At 45.8% G+C, this 19,662-nt stretch overlaps 1 protein-coding gene across 2 annotated transcripts; it reads right to left on the bottom strand.

Moving 5' to 3' along the window:
- Positions 1–700: 700 nt before the first annotated feature.
- TEN1 (TEN1 subunit of CST complex) lies at positions 701–19,612 on the bottom strand. Of its 2 annotated transcripts, none has more exons than XM_068530389.1 (4): positions 19,424–19,612; positions 10,678–10,774; positions 7,049–7,206; positions 701–1,053 (listed from the first exon to the last, which is right to left on the bottom strand). In XM_068530389.1, exons 2-4 carry the CDS (start codon positions 10,764–10,766, stop codon positions 932–934), a joined length of 369 nt encoding a protein of 122 aa, XP_068386490.1. In that variant the 5' UTR covers positions 10,767–10,774; positions 19,424–19,612; the 3' UTR covers positions 701–931. The 2 variants fall into 2 exon arrangements, with proteins under 2 accessions (XP_068386490.1, XP_068386489.1); XM_068530388.1 differs by lacking the exon at positions 19,424–19,612 and adding an exon at positions 19,126–19,309.
- Positions 19,613–19,662: the final 50 nt, after the last annotated feature.

Genomic DNA, 19,662 nt, shown 5'->3' with positions numbered 1-19,662 from the left:
CCGCCCCGCCCTCCCCTCCTCCCCTCCACCCCCCCCCCCCCCCGCCCGCCCCCGGCTCCTGAGGCCTGTGGCCCCCAGGGCTCACCCTGCTCTGCCTGCCAGGCCGCCCAGGCCCAGGCCTGGATCCCACCGCCCGCCAAAGCCCCGGCCCCAGCCCCAGCCCATCCCCGGGAACCTGGTGTGGAGCAGGGCTGCCCCTCGCCCAGCCCAGGCCGGGCAGGAAGCCCCAGGCCCCAGGAAGCAGCTGCCCTGAGCCGCGCTACGGAGCGCAGGAAGGCCCAAACTTCTCCTGCCCCAGCCCCCCACCCCTGCCCAGCCAGGCCTGGACCCTGGGGGCAGAAGGCTGCCCGGAGGGGCCGCCCAGGGGGGCCGGGGTCAACTCAGGGCAGAGGTCAGGGGTCAGGAAGGGCTTCTGAAGCCACAGTCCTGCCCTAAGGCCGCATGGCCACGGCGAGGTGCTGTGCCTGGCCTGTTTGGGGACGCTCGGCCTCCTGTGAGGGCAGAACCTCGGCAGGAGCAGCCTCCACTGTGTCCCGGGCCCCCCCCAGGTCCTGAGCGCCCCCAGCGCCCTCCCCTCAGGCCCCTAACCCAGAATTCACCAGAAACCCTCCGCTCCCGCAGCCTCACTGCCGGGCCGGCTGCCTGCTCCGAGGCTCCCCCTGCTGGCCCCTCCCGGCGCTGCACCACGTGCACGCACTGCTCCGTCACACCACATGGCTTTATTCACGAGGACCTTCTGCAACCCTCCAGGACCCACACGGGGGCCAGCTCCCAGGGCCCCAGAGACCCGCCTCTGATCTCTAGGCTCCCATTTCTGGGGCAATCCCGATGAACAACCCCTCCCGTCTTCTCTCCAGGAAGCTCCTGCATCTTCTCGGCAGCAGCGCAGCGCGGGAGCGGGGGGGTTTGCCAGGAGCTGCCGTTTTGCTCTCTACTGGCTGCTGTCCCTCTCTCGCTGGTACAGCCTCTGCTTCCGGATGGCTTGTTCTAACAAGGGGAGATTCATTCCTTCCACACAAGTCAGCACCCGGGCCTTCACCACGCAGCCTCCATCTGAAAGACACAGACACCAAGGCACAGGCCGTGTCAGCAACACACCCTGCAGATGCATTCCAGCCGTTTCCCCTCGACTTGATCTCGGTCCTGGGTTTCGACAGAAGAGTCTGACAGGGCACAGGTGAGAAGGATGGTTTACAGGATGCTGACCATTTGTCTTCCTGGGCCTCAGAACTGCGGGCCCGCCATGCACTACAGGCACATGGCTGAAACTCAGGGGGCAGCCTGAAAATTCCATTCCTCCAGGGAGGAGGCCCAGAGAGATGTAGCCTCTACTTCCCTCTTTTGTCATCTTAACTCCTACCAGCTTCTCTGTAGCTCCCAAGTGCCCAGAGTTGAGGAGGGGCCTCAATCACCACCCTAGTTCTCCATTTGTACCAAGGGAAGGGCCCCTTGGCTTCGTAGGGCTCACTGGCATTGGAAATTGGGGCAAAGAGAACCCCATATTTAATCAATCCAAGGGGAGAGTCTGGCCTTACAGGGGCAAGTCATCCCACCCTGGACAAGGGGCTGGGGGGCGCTTCTAGCAGATGCTGTGGTGAGCTGATGGAAAGGTTTGTCAATGTTCAGGTGACACCAAATAGGAAGGACATCCGGGGTTTTCCCTAATAGGTTGTTTTTGGTTGTTGTTTTTTTTTTTGCACTATGTTCTCTCTGCTCTCTGGGCACGTCAGTGAATACATTCAATGTTCTAGAACATTATGCTGTCCTCTTTTGATGCCGTTTTGAGATAGAGGCTCTCTCTGGTTAAAGTCTATGCCTAACTTTTCCTCTAGTCTAGGCCACTTTATTGATTTAACAGAGCCCGGGGGCAGAATTCAGAGAGTTGGACTGTGTAGATTCCAGGCTTCAACACAGAAAGATGAACTCATTTGAAACATGAGGTTGCCTGTGTGTCGTCAGCTTCTGTTGGCCCCAGCGCTGGACTGCAGGGGCTGCATGGCCTAGAGTGGGGTTGCGGGGGGGGGGGGCATGGGACAGTATGTGGATCTGTGGATGGGTGTAGACTGTTGATTCTCATCACTCAGGCCTCTTCAGGAATAGCTGGCTCACCTATACTGATCAATCAAACAGGATATTTGCCTAAACTTCATTTGGCACTGAAAGGCCTAGACCTTTTCTTGTGACACATGTGGCCCTAAATAGTTTTCACAGAGCAGCTGCATGTGTTCAGGATGACACAGGGAGAGCAAGGACAAAATCAGAGTGCTCTAATTCGCAGTTAAAAATCTCAAAATAGAAGCATAGGTCAAATGTTTCCAAACTTCCTGTATGAAGATTTTCTTAGTATTGGACTTAATTTCACAGAACTTTCCTTACAATAATAATGCCTGTCAGCTCTTTCCTCCCCTCAGCCTGGGGAAACCTTCTCTTCGAGATACAGATAGTGGAACATGTTTCTTCCTGTGAATGAAGAAAAGTTATTAAAAATGGAAGTGAATTTTACAAGTATGATTATCACAGGGACAAATTTGGCAATTCTGTTAGTCCATCTGCAAAAGGTCTGTGTAAATGGAATAAAAGAACGGCATTTGAAGAGTGCTGCAGGGGAGGAGAAAGGAGTTTATGAACCCAGAGTAATAGTCATTTAGGGGAATCTCTTCTTGCAAAGAAAAAGAACCTGCTGCAAAGGAGAAGGGCTGAGGGAATTCCCTGGTGGTCCAGTGGTTAGGACTCTGCACTTTCAATGCCGAGGGTGTGGGTTCAATCCAGAATGCAGTGGGTTGAGGTGTGAGTCTGAGATAAGGAGGGGTGATATGGAGAACAGATCGTTTTTTTTTTTTTTTTTTTTTTTTGAGAACAGATCTTCTTTTAGGAAGTTTGACTGTGGAGGGAGGAGGGTCACAGCTAGGTAGGGATAGAGCTGAACTTGACATTATTGTTGCTATTATTTTAATACAGAAGAGGCTTGAGCGCTTTATATGCTGGGAGGGAAGAACCAGTGGTAACAGGTTAAGGATTCAGCTGAGAAAGCAAAGCCCCTGCAGGAAGGCAGGCATGCATCACAGCACAGGGGCTGCACCGCAGGCAGGAGGGACCCTCCTCTCTCCCAGACTGGAGGAAAGGGGCTACTGATGGGTGTGGATGCGTATAATTTTAGGAGAGGCTGCAGCTGTGGCCTCAATTTTACCTGGGATGTAGGAGGTGAGGTAATTTGCTGGAAGGGACGGGGAGGTGATGACGAAGGGGGTCCTGCGTGAATGCCTGAAATAGCTGTTGCGGGTCCGGGGGAGGGGGGGCCAGCCAGGACATATGGAAGGAATTCTAGGCAGCGTGAAGGGCCCGGAAGAGATAAGAGACCTTGAAACCATTGTGCTAGGAATCCCTGGAGCTTTGTGAACTTTCTCCATCAACAGCTGGGTGGGACCTGAGAGGGTGGGGATTGGGGTTTAATCAGGGAGGAATGATGGGAGACGAGGGGTTGGAACTTCTGCCAGGAAAGTGGTTGAAATGATAGTGAGGTCAAGCTGGAGGGGAGAGAAGGTGGTCCCAATGGGTGACGAGGCAGAAAGATACTGAGGGTGGAACCTAGTTTCAGGCGGCAGAGGCCGGCGGGTCCGGGTACGTCAGGCAGCAGTGGGGCGGAGGTGGCAGAACTGGTCGCTGCAAAGGAGGAGCTGCCAGGATTTCCGCCCCACCTCTGGGTTCTGTGATGCGTGCGGGGCCTGGGAGCCTCCACGTGGGAGGGCGGGAGGGGAACTGCTGCCTGGGGGGAAAAGCCAGGTTTCAGGCAAGTCCCAGAGAAGGGGGCTTGAAGGTTCGAGAGGACACAAGGAAGGCCTGTGAGGGCAGGAAACAGTCAGGTGCACGGAAACCGGAACAGGTGGGATTTATGGTGAGAGCTCTGGGGCAGCTTCTTGCTGTAGGCGAGTAACCTTCAGCCTGGTATTCCATGCGGGCCCCTGGAGCAGAGCGGGGCCGAGGCTGTGTCCTCACATCTTAATCCCCGGACTGGACGCCCTCGGCCCTGCGGGGTGTCCCGGCCAGCTGCTGTTGGCACATGGCTGGCATTTCTTCTCTTTCGTGTGCAAACATTTCAGAAAGGTGACTTGAAGGGGCCTCTGGTCCATCCTCAGAACTGCCAACCTTGCCACGGGGCAGGCAACCGTGTGTGGTTGACCTTTGTGTCCCCACAGGACTTCAGACCTGGCCGGGGGCCAGACAGGCCACCGCAGGTTGGAGGTCAGCGACCACTGCCAAACTCAGCCCACACTCTGCCCTCCCTCTTCACCGTCGTCTTTCTTTCCTTGTGTCAGTCTCGAAAGACGAGCATGTAGTCTCAGAAATTAGAAACTGAGGGGAAAAATTTTTTTAAGAAAAAAAAACCCTACACATTGTGATGAAAATAATGATAAGTGGTAAACTAGCCAGAGCCTAGGAAGAATCCTGCTGGGTCTGAGGCTTAGTCTGACTACTGAGGTTCCATTTTTTTTTGTTTTTTGGCAAGAACACATCAGAGCAGTACTGTCTGTGCTCTCCTGGTGCATCACGCCAGAGGCACACGATCGATGGGTCCGATTTTTGTAATGTTTGATCACCTGAGCTACAGTGTTCCCGGCAAGAGCTACAGTGTTCCCGGCAAGCGTCCACCTAATGATCTGAGCGGCCAGTGATAACGATCGTTGCCTGGATTTATTATTTCCTCGGGGCTTTTAACACGGTGACTTTAGCATTTAATTGTTTCTCCTGCGGTTATTCACTGTGCTTCTTCTCTAAAGAACGTTCCCTCCTCCAGCCGTTTGGTTTCCCTGAAATACATTCCTTTCAGAAAAAGGTAGGATAAACTCAAGGGAAGAGCAGGTTTAACGCAACCAGGTGGAAGCAATTAGCTACTTCCAGAACCAAGTTCTCCAATAAATAGCATTAAAAAAAAGGAAAAAAGGAAGACAGAACTGTTATAGAGACTTGGGATGTGTAACCCAAAGACAATGCATGGACTTTGTTTGCCTCCCGCTTTTAAACTAACTTTTTGTAAAAAGCCATTTTGGGGCCGAGGAGGGGAATGATCACAGACAAGGTATGTACTAGAGTATATTAAGGAACGGCTACTCGTTTTGTTGGGCGTGATCGTGATGTTAGAGATAGACGTTGAGGCATTTACGGGTAAATGAAATGATGTCAGATTTGCTCTAAAACACACCAGCAACATAAGTAAGTAAATGCGGGCGATGATGACACAAGAGTGGAATGTGGATCACTGCTGAATCTGGGTGACGGGTACGTGGAGGCTCATTCTACTTTTGTGCTCGTTTGATTTGAAAACATTAAATTTAAAAAGTTGTATGGGTTGAATTTGTACTTTAAAGTTTTCTCCATTTTTCTTCCCACAAATAATTCTAAATGTCTTCTCCAGGTCCCGCCCTGGTCCTGGCCTGATGTCCCACCTTAGTATCAACCCCTCTCTGTATCTGCAATCAGACCTTTGAGTTACAGATACTGGGCAGTTGGCTCCTGAGAGCTCCCAGGACTCCCTGTCGGGGCCAGGAGTGCAGGAGGAAGTCTCAGGTGATGTGGGCTGCAGTCAAAGTGGAAATGATTTATTTAGTGGAGTGAATGATTTATTCAAGGCCCTTTGTACCCATTTCCACCCCTCCTCCTGATACTTCTCTCAAATCAATTACGAAGGCAGGGACTCTGAGCTCAAAGGCTTAAGCCTGAATAAAGATTAACTTTTATTAAATCAAACGTAATTAAAGTAAAGCCCATTTACTTTTTTTCTAGTGCATTTCATCCAGAGTTAAAAACCACTGCAACTTTTAGAAAGTAAGTTGGGAGTGTAAATCAAGAAACATAAATGTTCATATCCTTTAATGTAGCAATTCCACTTTTAGGAAACTACCCTAAAGAAACAATCAGAAAATGGACAAAGATTGGTAATAGTTTAAGGCTATTAACTACAGCATTTTTAACATATATCTAGATAGATTGTTTAAACTGTTTTTTCCCTCTGGCTATAAAGCAATACATTTTCATTGTCAAATGCTAATAAAAGTATAAGGAATCCCACAGCCCCACCACCCAGAAATAATTACTATTAACGTTTTGGTAAATAATATTTCAAACTTTTATGTGTATAAAAAATGTCTATTTAACAAAAATGAGATCATATGATACATACTGTTTTGTAAACTGCTTTTTCTTAGTAAAATACTACGAACATCTTTTCATGTCAACTGATATAAATTTACAACACCATTTTTGATGGCTGTATAATATTCTCCTGGCTGAATATCTCATAGTTTCTTTAACCAATTAATGTACAGTGTACTTACAAGAGCAAAAAATGGAAACAATACAAATGTCTAATGCTTGTGTGAATTAGTGTACACATCTAATCTATAAAATATTATATAGCCACTAAATACTATATCTAGAAAAAATTTTCAAGACATGGGGGAATGCTTATGATATAATGTTAAATTAAAATAACCAGATACAACGTGTTATAGTTACATAAAGCATGTGAAGGAAAGTGGCACAGGGACAGCCAGAGAGAGAGGCAAAGAATACAAGTACCTAGGTTTTAAAGGGCAAGCTTCAACCCTTGATGCCATAGAGATTCTCCCAGGTTGCTTCTGTTCCTTCCCTTGTGTTTTATTTCTCTTACCCTGACTTCCTGGCCTGTTACTCCAGCCCCATCCTCTCTGAGCCTTAGTTTTCTCATCTATGAAATAGCCATAAGATGACTCATTAAGGGCTGGTGAGCAGATTCAAAAAGATTTAAGCAAACCTCCTAGTACCAGGCCTGGCATGTTGTAGGCCTTCAGAAATTAATGATTTCTCTCCCCTCTTTCTCGCTTCCCTACGGCAGGTCCACCTCAAGCCCAATCACGTCTCTTTGCTATGAGTCCCTGTAATTCGTGGGCTGATTTGGAAGGAATGTTAACCCCAATGAGGGACCCCTGCTGGGTCAGAAGCCAAGCCCAGGCACCCACAAGACTGCCCCACTCAGGACCCAGAGTGGAAAAGGGTGTGTGAAGCCAAGGCTTACCCTTCTGGTGCTCCAGCTCCCCAAGGACCATGTAGAGGGAGCCCACCTGGGCTTGGAACGGTTCTACCAACTTGGTACAGACGAGGATCGGGTGCTGGTCAGATCTGTGCTGAGCCATCAGGGTCACTCGGGACTTCGTCATGTCGTAGCTGTACAACCTGGAGGTCAGGTAAGTGTGATCATTTCCATCCATAGACAGAACCAACCCAAAGTTCAAAAGGTTCTGGGAGGCCAATACATCCATGGGAAAATGTTCAGCCTCACTCGGATCAGAGAAATTAAAGTGGCAGCAACAGAAAAGGTTAATTAGGTCTACATAACTGAGGTATAAATTACATGCATTAAAAGGGACCTGTTCATTGACTGTTGACAAAAGTATACACTGTGTAACCAGCACCCCAATCAAGCTTTGGTACATTTCCATCACCCCCAAAAGTCCCCTTGTGCCCCTCTGAACTCAGTCTCCCCACCTCCCACCCCAGGCAACCACTGATCTGCTCTTGGTCTCCACAGATGAGTTTTCCTACTCAAGCACCTCATGTAAATGGAATCCTAACAGCATGAATTCTTCTGTGTCTAGCCTCTTTCACTCAGCATAATGGTTTGGAGACCCATTTATGCTGTTGGGTAAATCAGCAGTTTGTTCCTTTTTATTGCTTGGTAGCACTCAGTTGAATGGATCAATAAATTACTATATCCTCACCAGCTGATTTGGTTTGCTTACAGACTTGTGCTGACATATGTTTTCATTTCTCATGGGGAAATACCCAAGTGGGATTTCTGGGTCATATGGTCAATCTGTCTGTTTAAAGGAAACTGCCCAATTGTTTTTCAAAGTGGTTGTGCCACTTTACTTTCCCCCCAGCAACATATGAGGGTTCTAGTCATTCCAAATCCTTGTCAGCACAGGCTACGGTCAGTCTTTTTAATTTTAGCCACTCTAGTGGGCATGAAATACCGTACCATTGTGGTTTTAATTTGCATTTCCCTAATGACACACGATGTTGAACAAATTTTCATGTGTTTATCTGCCCTCTGTATATCTTCCTTGGCAGTGTCTTGTTTAAATCTTTTACCCGTTTAAAAATTAAGTTCTTTGTCTTCTTATTGGGTTATATGAGCTCTTTGTTTATTCTAGGTACAAATCATTTGTTGAATATAGATAATATACACACACGTTCACTTATTTTCTACCAGTTCGTGGCTTGCCTTTTAATCTTCTTAATGGTAGCTTTTGATGAGAAGCTTTTAATTTTGTTGAAGTCCAATTTATTCATTATTTTTCTTTTATGGTTTTTGTTTTGTTTTGTTTTGAATATTTATTTATTTATTTATTTGGCTGCACCGGGTCTTAGTTGCGGCCTGCAGGATCTAGTTCCCTGACCAGGGGTGGAACCTGGGCCCCCTGCATTGGGAGCTTGGAGTCTTACCCACTGAACCACCAGGGAAGTCCCTATGGTTTTTGTTTTCTGAGTCTAAGAAATCTTTGCCTATCTCAAGGTGTATATGAAGGTTTTCTCCTGTTTTCTTCTAAAGATTTTATAGTTTTAGCTTGTTCAGTTATGATCCAGTCAGAATGATTTTTTTTTTTTTTTTTTGGTATGCTGTGGGGTAGGGATCAAGGTGTTTTTTTACCCCCATAAAAATATCCAGTAGTTCCAGCACCATTTGTTGAGATGACTATACTTTCCCCACTCAATTAAATTGATGTCTTTGTTGAAAATCAATTGATTTTGGTTAAATAAATAGATGTGGTTAAATAAATTATGGTATGTCTATGCAATGAAATAAAATGGATCTATTTAAAGTGATGATATAGATTTACATATTTGGCATGGAACTAGGTCTACCATACACAGTTAAGTACGGTACAATATAGTAATATAATAGGATCTCATCTAGCTTAAAATATTTATACATGTATGTATATATATGTCTCCAAGATGGTCCCCAATGATTCTTATCTCCTGGCATCCACACCCCTGTGTAGTCCCTACCACCCTGACTAGTGTTGACCTGGGTAACCAACAAAACATTGCAGAGATGACCTAGAGTGATTTCTGAGGTTAGGTCATTGACATTGTAGCTTTCTCTTTGCCCTCTCTGTTGAGTCACTCCTTCTGGGGAAAGCCAGCTGCCATGTCATCAAGACTCTCAAGCAGCCGTATAGAAAAATCCGTATTGAGGAAGTGAGTCTTCTTGACAACAGGCAGCACAAAATTGCCAAACATGTGAATGAGTCATCATAGAATCAGATCCTCCAGGTCCACGCCAGCCTTCAGATGCTGGCAGCCCTGGCTAACATCTCGACTGCAATCTTCAAAGTCAATCTGAGACAGAACCACCCAGCTAAGCCACTCCCACATTCCTGACACTAAGTATGAAAAAATAAGCATCTATTGTTATTTTAAGCCACTTAATTTTGGGGTGATTTGTTACACAGCAATATGTGACTAACACAGTATATGTGTATATACACATATTGTGTATATACACACCCACCCACATATACACACAAACACACATGAAAAAGCATGTAATCACCAAAAGGTTAGCGGTGGGTGGTTGTCCAGACAGTGGAATTACAGGTGATTTTTACTTGCTTTCTTTACACCCTTACGGATTGTCTACATTTTTTACAATGAATATGTATTAATTTTTTAGCATTTAAAAATTATTAGGGACTTCCCTGGTGGCGCAATGGTTACGAATCCGCCTGCCAATGCAAGGGACACGGGTTCGATCCCCAGGCCGGGAAGATCCCACATGCCGCGGAGCAACTAAGCCCCTGCGCCACAACTACTGAGCCTGTACTCTAGAGCCCACGAGCCACAACTACTGAAGCCCACGAGCCACAACTACTGAAGCCCGTGCGCCTAGAGCCCGTGCTCCGCAACAAGAGAAGCCACTGCAATGAGAAGCCCATGCACCGCAACGAAGAGTAGCCCCCACTTGCCGCAACTAGAGAAAGCCTGCACGCAGCAACGAAGACCCAATAAATAAATAAAAATAAATAAATATATTTTAAAAAACAAAAATAAAAATAATTAGATAAAATTATGACTATTTTAATTTTTAAAATAATTTTGAAAATATAAATAGATAATAATAAATAATTTAAAATGTAAAGATAAGTGATTTTTTAGTAATTAAAAATATGTACTTTAGGGGACTTCCCTGGTGGTGCAGTGGTTGGGAGTCTGCCTGCCGGTGCAGGGGACACGGGTTCCAGCCCTGGTCCGGGAGGATCCCACATGCTGCAGAGTGGCTGGGCCCATGCGCCACGGTTGCTGATCCTGGGAGCCCGCGGGCCACAGCTGCTGAGCCTGCGCGCCACAACTGCTGGGGCCCGCGTGCCTGGAGCCCATGCTCCGAACGGGAGAGGCCACCGCAGTGAGGGGCCAGCGCACCGCAGCAAGGAGCGGCCCTGGCTCGACGCGGCTGGGGGGAGCCTGCGTACAGCGGCGAGGACCCAATGCGGCCAAAAATAAATTAATTAATTAATTAAATAAATTTATAAAAAATATATATATACTTTAAAAATAATTTTTAAAATATTATAATTTTTAAAAAAGACTATTTTAATTTTTTTTAAACATCCCCCCACCATGTGAAAAAACCATTCTCACCTGCCGAACGTCCTCAGCGTGTCCCCGTCAGGAACTTGGCCGGCACTGACCTCCCAGGGGAAGTAATAGACCCCAGGCTCGGGCAGCATCTTTGCTCCTGTAACCAAATAGTTGAGATGGATTTTTGAAGATTCCTGACAAACCAAGCCAACCACAAGATGAATATTAACAGACACGGGACCAGCAACAACTGAAAAGGCAGTTCCAGGGGGTGGTGTTTTAACATTTAAAAAGATTTTTTGATAGGTTTATGCGTTCACATATTTTAAAAAAAAAAACAACAATATACAAAAGATCTATGTGGAAAGTGTATTATTCCCACTCTAATTCCCGTGCAGCCCATTCCCTCCCCAAGCCCCTAAACCTGGGATCGGTAAAAAGGCAGATAGTAATATATGACCTCTGTCACAACTACCAAACTCTGCCATTACAGTATGAAAACTCTCAAAGAGAATAAATCACGAATGAGTGTACCTTATTTCCTTCAAACTTTATTTACAAAAACATGTCATGAGTTGTCTTGGCCTATGCTGATGTTTGCCAACCCCTGCCCTGAGGGGACCATTTCCATAAACTTTTATTTATCTTTTCATTATGCAAATAAGGACAAATATGAGTATATATTTATTTCCCTTCTATACTATAGTATACATACTGTTCTTTTTTTTTTTTTAATTTTTATTTATTTATTTATTTATGGCTGTGTTGGGTCTTCGTTTCTGTGGGAGGGCTTCTCTAGTTGCAGCAAGCGGGGGCCACTCTTCGTCGCGGTGCGCGGGGCCTCTCATTACATACTGTTCTTGATTTCTTTTTTCACTTAATATATTTTGACACTTTCATAGTTGTATATAAAGGGAGTCTTCACATTTTTTAAATAACTTTTTATTTTAGAATGGTTTTCATTTATTTTTTAAAGAAACCTGTAAAGATGGTACAGAGAATTCCTATAAACATCACACCCAGTTTTCCCTATAATTAACATCTTATGTTAGTATGACACATTTGTCACAATCAGCCCGTATCAATATGGTACTATTAACTCAACTCCGTACTTTATTTGGATTTCATTGGTTTTTCCCTAATGTCCCTTTCCTGTTCCAGAGTCCCCTCCAGAATCCCACATTACATTTTCTTTTTTTTTAATAAATTTTATTTGTTTATCTTATTTTTGGTTGCGTTGGGTCTTCGTTGCTGCACGCGGGCTTTCTCTAGTTGAGGCGAGCAGGGGCTACTCTTCGTTGCAGTGCGCGGGCTTCTCATTGCGGTGGCTCCTCTTGTTGCGGAGCATGGGCTCTAGGTGCACAGGCTTCAGTATTTGCGGCACGTGGGCTCAGTAGTTGTGGCTCTCGGGCTCTAGAGCGCAGGCTCAGTAGTTGTGGCCCACGGGCTTAGTTGCTCTGCGGCATGTGGGATCTTCCTGGACCAGGGCTCGAACCCATGTCCCCTGCATTGGCAGGCAGATTCTTAGCCACTGCGCCACCAGGGAAGTCCTAGAATCTTTTTTAAAGTAATTTTTCTACTCTCACCACGTATAAGCTAAGCTATAAGTAACTATATCATTAAATTTATTTTTATTTTTAAAATTACCATGCAGTAGCATTGACTCTTTGTGGGGTTAGGGTTGGGGGAGATAACTCTTTTGTAAATTTTAACCTCAATTTCTTCTTCAAACAAAAGCTGCTATGTGTTTGTTAAGACACTTCTGTTAAATAAGCACAGCTGGCTCCATAAATCATTATCCATACATTATCACATATTCAAGAAAGTTTCTGAGAAGACATATCAGGACAGGCTTCTCTTGTGGGTCAACTGGATTTCAAATACTCTCTCTAGAAGTCTGAGTAATGATACAACCTGTACTTCGAGCCTTGCCCTTTTCATTCCCCAAGGCAAAATATCCACTTCTAGGAGAAAAAAATCCATGGTATGAAGAGAAATATGCTTCTTTTTAACAACTGGGAAGTTTGAAAATACTGTACAGGAAGGATGGTGAACCAATCTGACTGCTTCTTTCATCTTTTCTGAAGCAACTGTCAAGATTTCTGTAGTGGGATTGAAGGTCAGAGAAGTAACACTTATAACTAGGTTCATCATAGCTTTTATGGGCTTTGGGTTTGTTTCTTGTGGACAAGAAAGTTGATTGTATATGTTTACCACCCCACAATTAGAATAGGTTACTGGTTTGTCATAAAAGGATGTAATTCAGGAACAGCGAGAGAGAAGAGGTGCACAGAACACGGTAGGTGGGGAGGGGTGTGGAGCTTCCATGCCCTCTCTGAGCTTTGCCACTTTCCCAGCCCCTCCCTGTGTTCACCAACCCAGAAGCCATTCATCAATGTGTTTAAAGTTACAAGTCTTTGTTAGTCTATATTACACAATGAATCTCCAACATTAAAACTCGAGTTACGCCACATGATTTGACCTATGGCCTCAAAAGATTCTATCACCTGGGGATTATTTCCAATTTTAAGTGTAATCTCAACTAAATGAATTTTACAGTAACCGAATAAAATGATTATTTTACTATGCCTTTAAAAGTTTTGCAATCACCAGAGTAAAAATGAATTCAAGGAAGAATCACCACTGGATGCAAAAAGTACTGGGTAAAAGTTTGATGAAGAACCGGCATATTTACATGGTCTCTACAGTATCTCCCCCACAGATTACTTATGAATTACAAAGGGAAAAATGGTCCACTTCACAGTGAAGAAAATTAGCAAATACAACATTCATGTGCCTTCTGGATGTGATGCACTAAGAAGGACACATTGTTTCTGTGATATTCCTGTAAAAAAAAAAATGTATAATCTAATCACCAAGAAACATCACACAAATCTGAATTGAGAGACATTCTACACAGCAACTGGTTTATATGCTCCAAAAGTGTCAAAATCACAGAAGATAAAGAAATTGCTCCAGTTAAAGGAGGCTAAAGCGATAGGACAACTGCTATGGGTGGAATTGTGTCCCCGCAAAAAGAGATGTTGAAGTCCTAACCCCCAAGGACCTCAGAATGTGACCTTATTTAGAAAGAGGGTCGGGCTTCCCTGGTGGCGCAGCGGTTGAGAATCTGCCTGCCAATGCAGAGGGCACAGGTTCGAGCCCTGGTCTGGGAAGATCCCACATGCCGCGGAGCAACTGGGCCCGTGAGCCACAACTACTGAGCCTGCGCGTCTGGAGCCTGTGCTCCGCAACAAGAGAGGCCGCGAGAGTGAGAGGCCCGCGCACCGCGATGAAGAGTGGCCCCCGCTTGCCGCAACTAGAGAAAGCCCTCGCACAGAAACGAAGACCCAACACAGCCAAAAATAAGTAAATTAATTAATTAATTAAAAAAAAAAAAAAAAGAAAAGAAAGAGGGTCTTACAGAGGTAACCAAGTTAAAATGAGGTCATTACGGAGGGCCTAATCCAATATAACTAGTGCCCTTATAAAAAGGGGAAAGTTTGGACAGAGACAGACATGCACAAAGGGAGGAGGCCAGGTGAAAAGGAAGGCAGAGATTGGGGTGATACGTATACAAGCCAAGGAAAGCCAAAGATTGCCAGCAAACTATCAGAAGCTAAGAGAGAGGCATAGAGCAGATTCTCACTCATAGCCTCAGAAGGAACCAACTCTGCTGAAGCCTGGATCATGGACTTCTGGCCTCCAGAACTGTGAGACAACAAACTTCTGTTGTTTAAGCCACCTGGTCTGTGGTACTTTGTTATGGTAGTTCCAGCAAACTAATACAACTAAATATAATTCATGATCCTGGATTGGACCTTGGCTGGGAGAAAAAATTGTGATAAAGGACTTTATTGGACAATTGTAAATCCACAGAAAAGTCTGTAGGTTAGGTAATAGTATTGTATCAATGTTAAGTTTCCTTAATTTGATAACTGCTGTTCTCCTGTTCTCTTTGTCCATTTAGGTGGGTCCTTGGGAGGGAGAGGAAATAGGCACAGGAGGACGATGTTTTAACCAGAACCAAGTCCCATGGCTTTAATACCACCTCCAAGCCACCCTTCTCCATCCCTGATCTGCTCAAGCCCAGGAGTCATTCTTTTTTTTCTTTTTTTTCCAGGAGTCATTCTTGATGTGTCCCTTTCTCTCATGGTTGCATCCAATCCATCACAAATTTCTGTCAGTTCTACGTCAAAATATTGAATCTGTCCACTTCCCTCCATCTCCATGGTCACCACCCCATCCAGGCCTTCACCACCTTTATAACTGGTCTCTTTGTTTCCACTCTTTTCCTTCTACAGTCCATTCTCTTCATAACAACCAGGGTGATATTTTATTGTATTTTTTTTATAAATTTATTTTTTATTTATTTATTTAGTTTTGGCTGCATTGGGTCTTTGTTGCTGCACGCAGGCTTTCTCTAGTTGTGGTGAGCGGGACCTACTCTTTGTTGCGGTGTGCGGGCTTCTCATTACGGTGGCTTCTCTTGTTGTGGAGCCTGGGCTCTAGGCACTCGGGCTCAGTAGTTGTGGCTCACAGGCTCTAGAGCACAGGCTCAGTAGTTGTGGCGCACGGGCTTTGTTGCTCCGAGGCATGTGGGATCTTCCTGGACCAGGGATCAAACCTGTGTCCCCTGCATTGGCAGGTGGATTCTTAACCACTGTGCCACCAGGGAAGTCCCCAGAGTGATATTTTAAAATAGAAAACATGCCACAGGAGTATTTTTTGCTAAAGCCTCAAGCCTGAATCTCATAAAGCCTCTAGATCTAAGCAACAGCTTATAGAAAATACAGAAATAGAGGAACATGTTAAAGATATCACAGAGAGGGAAATCGTGGGCAAGTCACATGAAAAACAACCTAGCTTTTTCAATAAATAAATTGAAGAAAAAATCAATGTCTAGTGGAAACCTATACATTAAAAGAAGCTTAAGATTCTTATCAACCAACTGCAACGTGTAGACCTTGTTTGGACCCTGATTTGAACGAACCAACTGCAGACTATTTTTTACAAAGCAATCAGAGCAATCTTAATACTGATTGGATCTGTTGAGGTAGGAGATAGATGGGCCCCTGGGCCAGACGGCTGGGGTTTGTCAAGTGGAGTAAAACTGAAGCTTTGTTCTCACCCAGACACTCCAAGGACAAAGCTAGTGGCAGAAGCTGAGCTCTGCTGAAGTAAAGAGATAAGATGACCACTCCTGACGTCAAGGAAAACTTCCCTGTCTGCACATGCGCAGGAAGACTCCTTGGGATTCAAAAAGGGAGGGGGTGCCACCCCATAATAAGTGTGGACATACTCCCACAGGCTTCTGCAGTGGGATCCACCTTAGCAAAAATATGCGCACGCATGTCGGGGAGGGTGTACTGGTCAGGTGTGAACAAAGAAACGAGATAATTGGCCAAAGGTAAACAAAGACCGGGAAGAACTGTCCTATATAAGCGATTTAAATTACTTTTTTTTTTTTTTTCCCCCCGGCCACGCCTCGCAGCTTGTGGGATTTTAGTTCCCCAAGCGAGCAGGGATCTGAGCAGGGATCGGAGCAGGGATCGAACCCAGGCCCCCTGCAGTGGAAGCACTCAATCCTAACCACTGGACTGCCAAGGAATTTCCTAAATTACTTCTTTATTGCGCTCTTCCTCATTAGAGAGGATGCCCATACCCTTTCTCTCTGGGTATGTATTTCTGCCTAGCTTCTGACTTCAATAAACTGCTTCTCTGTGTGCTCTCCCATACATTGTGCTGTGTCTCTGATAATAAACTTTGTACCTGTTTTTACAGTTTTTGCCTCCTTGAAACGTTCTTGCTTTCAAACGGGGAGGGGTGGGGGTAGACCAGGGCCACTGGCGGTCTGGCAGCTGGGATTCCTGGTTTTCATCCAGGTTACCCAGGTTCAATTCCTAGGCAGGGAACTAAGATCTCTCTTCAGGACCACTCGCTGCTATCTCTGTGAGATCACTGGGATGACAATAAGGAATTTTTATTACTATTTCTAAGAGTGACGATGGAATTGGGATTGTGATTGTATTGTGACTGTGTCAAAGATAGTTTAAGATACATCCTGAAAGCTTTTATGGATGATATGATATGGGATTTGCTTAAAATTAATGTGGTGGGGGAGTGGGTGGTGGCACAGTGGGTAACTGTTGAACCTGGGTGAAGAGTATATGGGGTTCTTTGTATTATTCCTCCTACCTTTGCGTGTTTGAAAATTTCCATAATAAAAGGTTTAAAAATGTAAATCAGATCACATAACTCCATTGAAAATCTATTAAATGCTTCTTACTATAACTGGTAAAATTCCAAGTCTACATTGGCCCATAATGCCATGTGGGGTCGGCGCCTGGCCTACCTTTCTGCCCTTGTTTGCCATCACCTTTCCTCTAGCTCTCCTTCACCTCAGAACTGCACATGTGCTTTGCCTCAGACTGGAACAGTCGTCCCCAGACTTTCACATGGCTGGTTCTCTCCCCTCTTTAGCTCTCAGGCCATCCACCTCCTCACCAAGGCCTTCCCTGTTCACCCCATCTAACCACCCCCAGTCACTCCATCCTCACTGCAGTTTACTAAATAACAGAATTTCAAATAGCGAGATTTGTTTACTTGGTTAATGTCTATGTCTCCCACTAGCTTATCAGCTCCATGAGGGCCAGGATTCTGCATAGTTCCTCAGCGTATTCCCTGTGCCTGACAGTGTCTGGAACATTTTAAAATATTCATTGAACGGATGAATACACTCAGGAAGAAGAGAGTGAAAACCAAAACCATCTACCCTCCACACTCAGCCTGTTCACAGAGAACCCAAACCACATCGTACTGTCCACATTGACTTGACGTTGTGCTCCTGTGTCTTCATTAGCATCTTTTACTCTTCCTGGCTGTCCAGTCCAGACAAATGGTTTGAATATCAACAGCCAGTTTGCCCACTGAGATTTTTTGAATTCCCTCGCCTTGCTCTTTCCACCAATTTTGACTGTTGTGCAGCGCTGTGTACCCAGTCCCCATCAAGACCCTGAACTGAAAGACTCGTCTTACACCAAACTTCCAATTCTCAGTAAATTCTGGCCTTACCCTCTCTCTGAGGCACTGCTGAAGCTTTGCCAAGTAGTGGGCACCCTTACTCGAGTAAGCAATCAACTCAAATTTGTCTCATCAACAGGTTGTGTTGGTGATATTTGGAGAGGCAGCTTTTAAACAAGAGGAATACACAGTAGCCAAACTAAATAGTCTGATGCCCCGGGGGGCATTAAAAACAGCATCAGTTATCTGTGACTTGCCCAGATACATTGGAGCCTGAGACAAAAGGAACAATCAGTAATAATGATTTGTCCCTATTTAAGATTTTCATATTTTATTCATTGTGGATTTTCCTACATTTTGATTTTTTAAAATGTCTTATTAAAACACTACTAATCTTGGGCCTTCCCTTAGTCCAGTGGCTAAGACTCCGCACTCCCAATGCAGGGCGCCCGGGTTCAATCCCTGATCAAGGAACTAGATCCCACATACCGCAACTGAGAGTTCGCATACCGCAAGTAAAGATCACACATGCAGAAACTAACACCCAGCAGAGCCAAATAAATAAATAAATATTAAAATAAAAAATACTACGGACTTCCCTGGTGGCGCAGTGGTTAAGAATCCGCCTGCCAATGCAGGGGACACGGGTTCGATCCCTGGTTGGGGAAGATCCCACATGAAACCGAGGGACCAAGCCCGTGCGCCACAACTACTGAGCCTGCGCTCTAGAGCCCGTGAGCCATAACTACTGAGCCCACATGCCACAACTACTGAAGCCCGCGCGCCCGGAGTCCGTGCTCCACAACAAGAGAACCCACCGCAATGAGAAGCCCACGCACCACAATGAAGAGTAGCCCCCGCTCGCTGCAACTAGAGAAAGCCCGCGTGCAGCAACGAAGACCCAACGCAGCCATACATTAATTAATTAATTAATTAATTTTTTTAAAAAAACCTACCAATCTTGATTAGTTTCTTGGTGCTCCCTTTACTGTGTCTGAGGGGAATGCCTCACTCACCTTACCCTATTCTCAGTAGTGTTATTAAAAATTGATGCGTCAGTTTTACAAACAAGTTTTTTAAACTATTAACACTATTAAAAGTGTATAGTTTTAAAAAACGGGATTAGTATGTTGTTTAAAGTTACAAAGGTAAATGAGAGATAAAGGAGATGGGTAGCGTGCCACACCTTCGTTACCATGGCATAAGGTCAAAAGGTAACTAAAATGAGCAAATCAAGAAATAGCTTGGAAGTATTTTACTTCGATGTTCTTTAGGAAACAAAACTAGAAACACAATTTATTATGGTTAAAGTGGCTGCCTCTGAGGATGGGGAACTTCTGCTTTTCATTACAAATCCTCTTATACTAGCTTTTTTCAACGTGTGCTTTTACTACTTTGATGACGGTAATTGTGAAAACAAAATGTCTCCTTTCCAAAACCTCTAAGCACACTGCCAGTTCCGTCTCACTCTAAGTCCAAACTCACCCCATAAACAGGGGGGAGCGCCCCCAATTCCACACTCAGCTCCCCGCGGCCCACGCCTCTGACAGCAAAGATGCCGTTATCTTAACAAACGATAGTTGGAGCCTCTCCCCGGTGCGACCCTTGTTCCCGTCCTTTTTTTCTCCAATCTTGGAAGGTTTTGGGTCATTCCCGGGGATGCCTTAGTGCGCGGACCCGGAAGCGGCGGGGGGGGGCTCCCCCCCCCCCGCGGCGCGTCCCGAGGCGCAGGCGCAGTCGTCCTCAGCCTCGTTGTCCCGCCCCTTCCCAACCACTCGCGAACCTTTCTGGGCTTCCTGGCCTTGGGTTCCCTCTTTCCGCCCAGCGTGACCACGTGACGAGGGAGGGGTGTGTTGCGGATAGCGCTTCGCTTGCCCCCTAGGGCAATTTCTTGACCTTCTTCCGGGGTCTCCCTGCCTGGGGCCGCTTAGAGGCTCCCCTGGCCGAGAGCAGGGGATCCGCCCGCCCCGGTGCCGCCTCCGCCTCCGCCTCGGCCGCGGTCGGTCACGCGCGGAGGGGCCG

Source organism: Eschrichtius robustus, chromosome 20 (assembly GCF_028021215.1).
Source record: "Eschrichtius robustus isolate mEscRob2 chromosome 20, mEscRob2.pri, whole genome shotgun sequence".
NCBI lineage: Eukaryota > Metazoa > Chordata > Mammalia > Artiodactyla > Eschrichtiidae > Eschrichtius > Eschrichtius robustus.
This window is presented reverse-complemented; position numbering and strand designations above follow the sequence as displayed.

Excerpts from the sequence above, each read along its gene's own strand:
- TEN1 (XM_068530389.1), bottom strand. The coding sequence starts at position 10,766 with ATGCTGCCCGAGCCTGGGGTCTATTACTTCCCCTGGGAGGTCAGTGCC. Across the intron at positions 7,207-10,677 it reads ACGCTGAGGACGTTCGGCAG|GTTGTACAGCTACGACATGA; the intron begins GTGAGAATGGTT and ends CCTGACCTCCAG. Across the intron at positions 1,054-7,048 it reads GGAGCTGGAGCACCAGAAGG|ATGGAGGCTGCGTGGTGAAG; the intron begins GTAAGCCTTGGC and ends TGTGTCTTTCAG.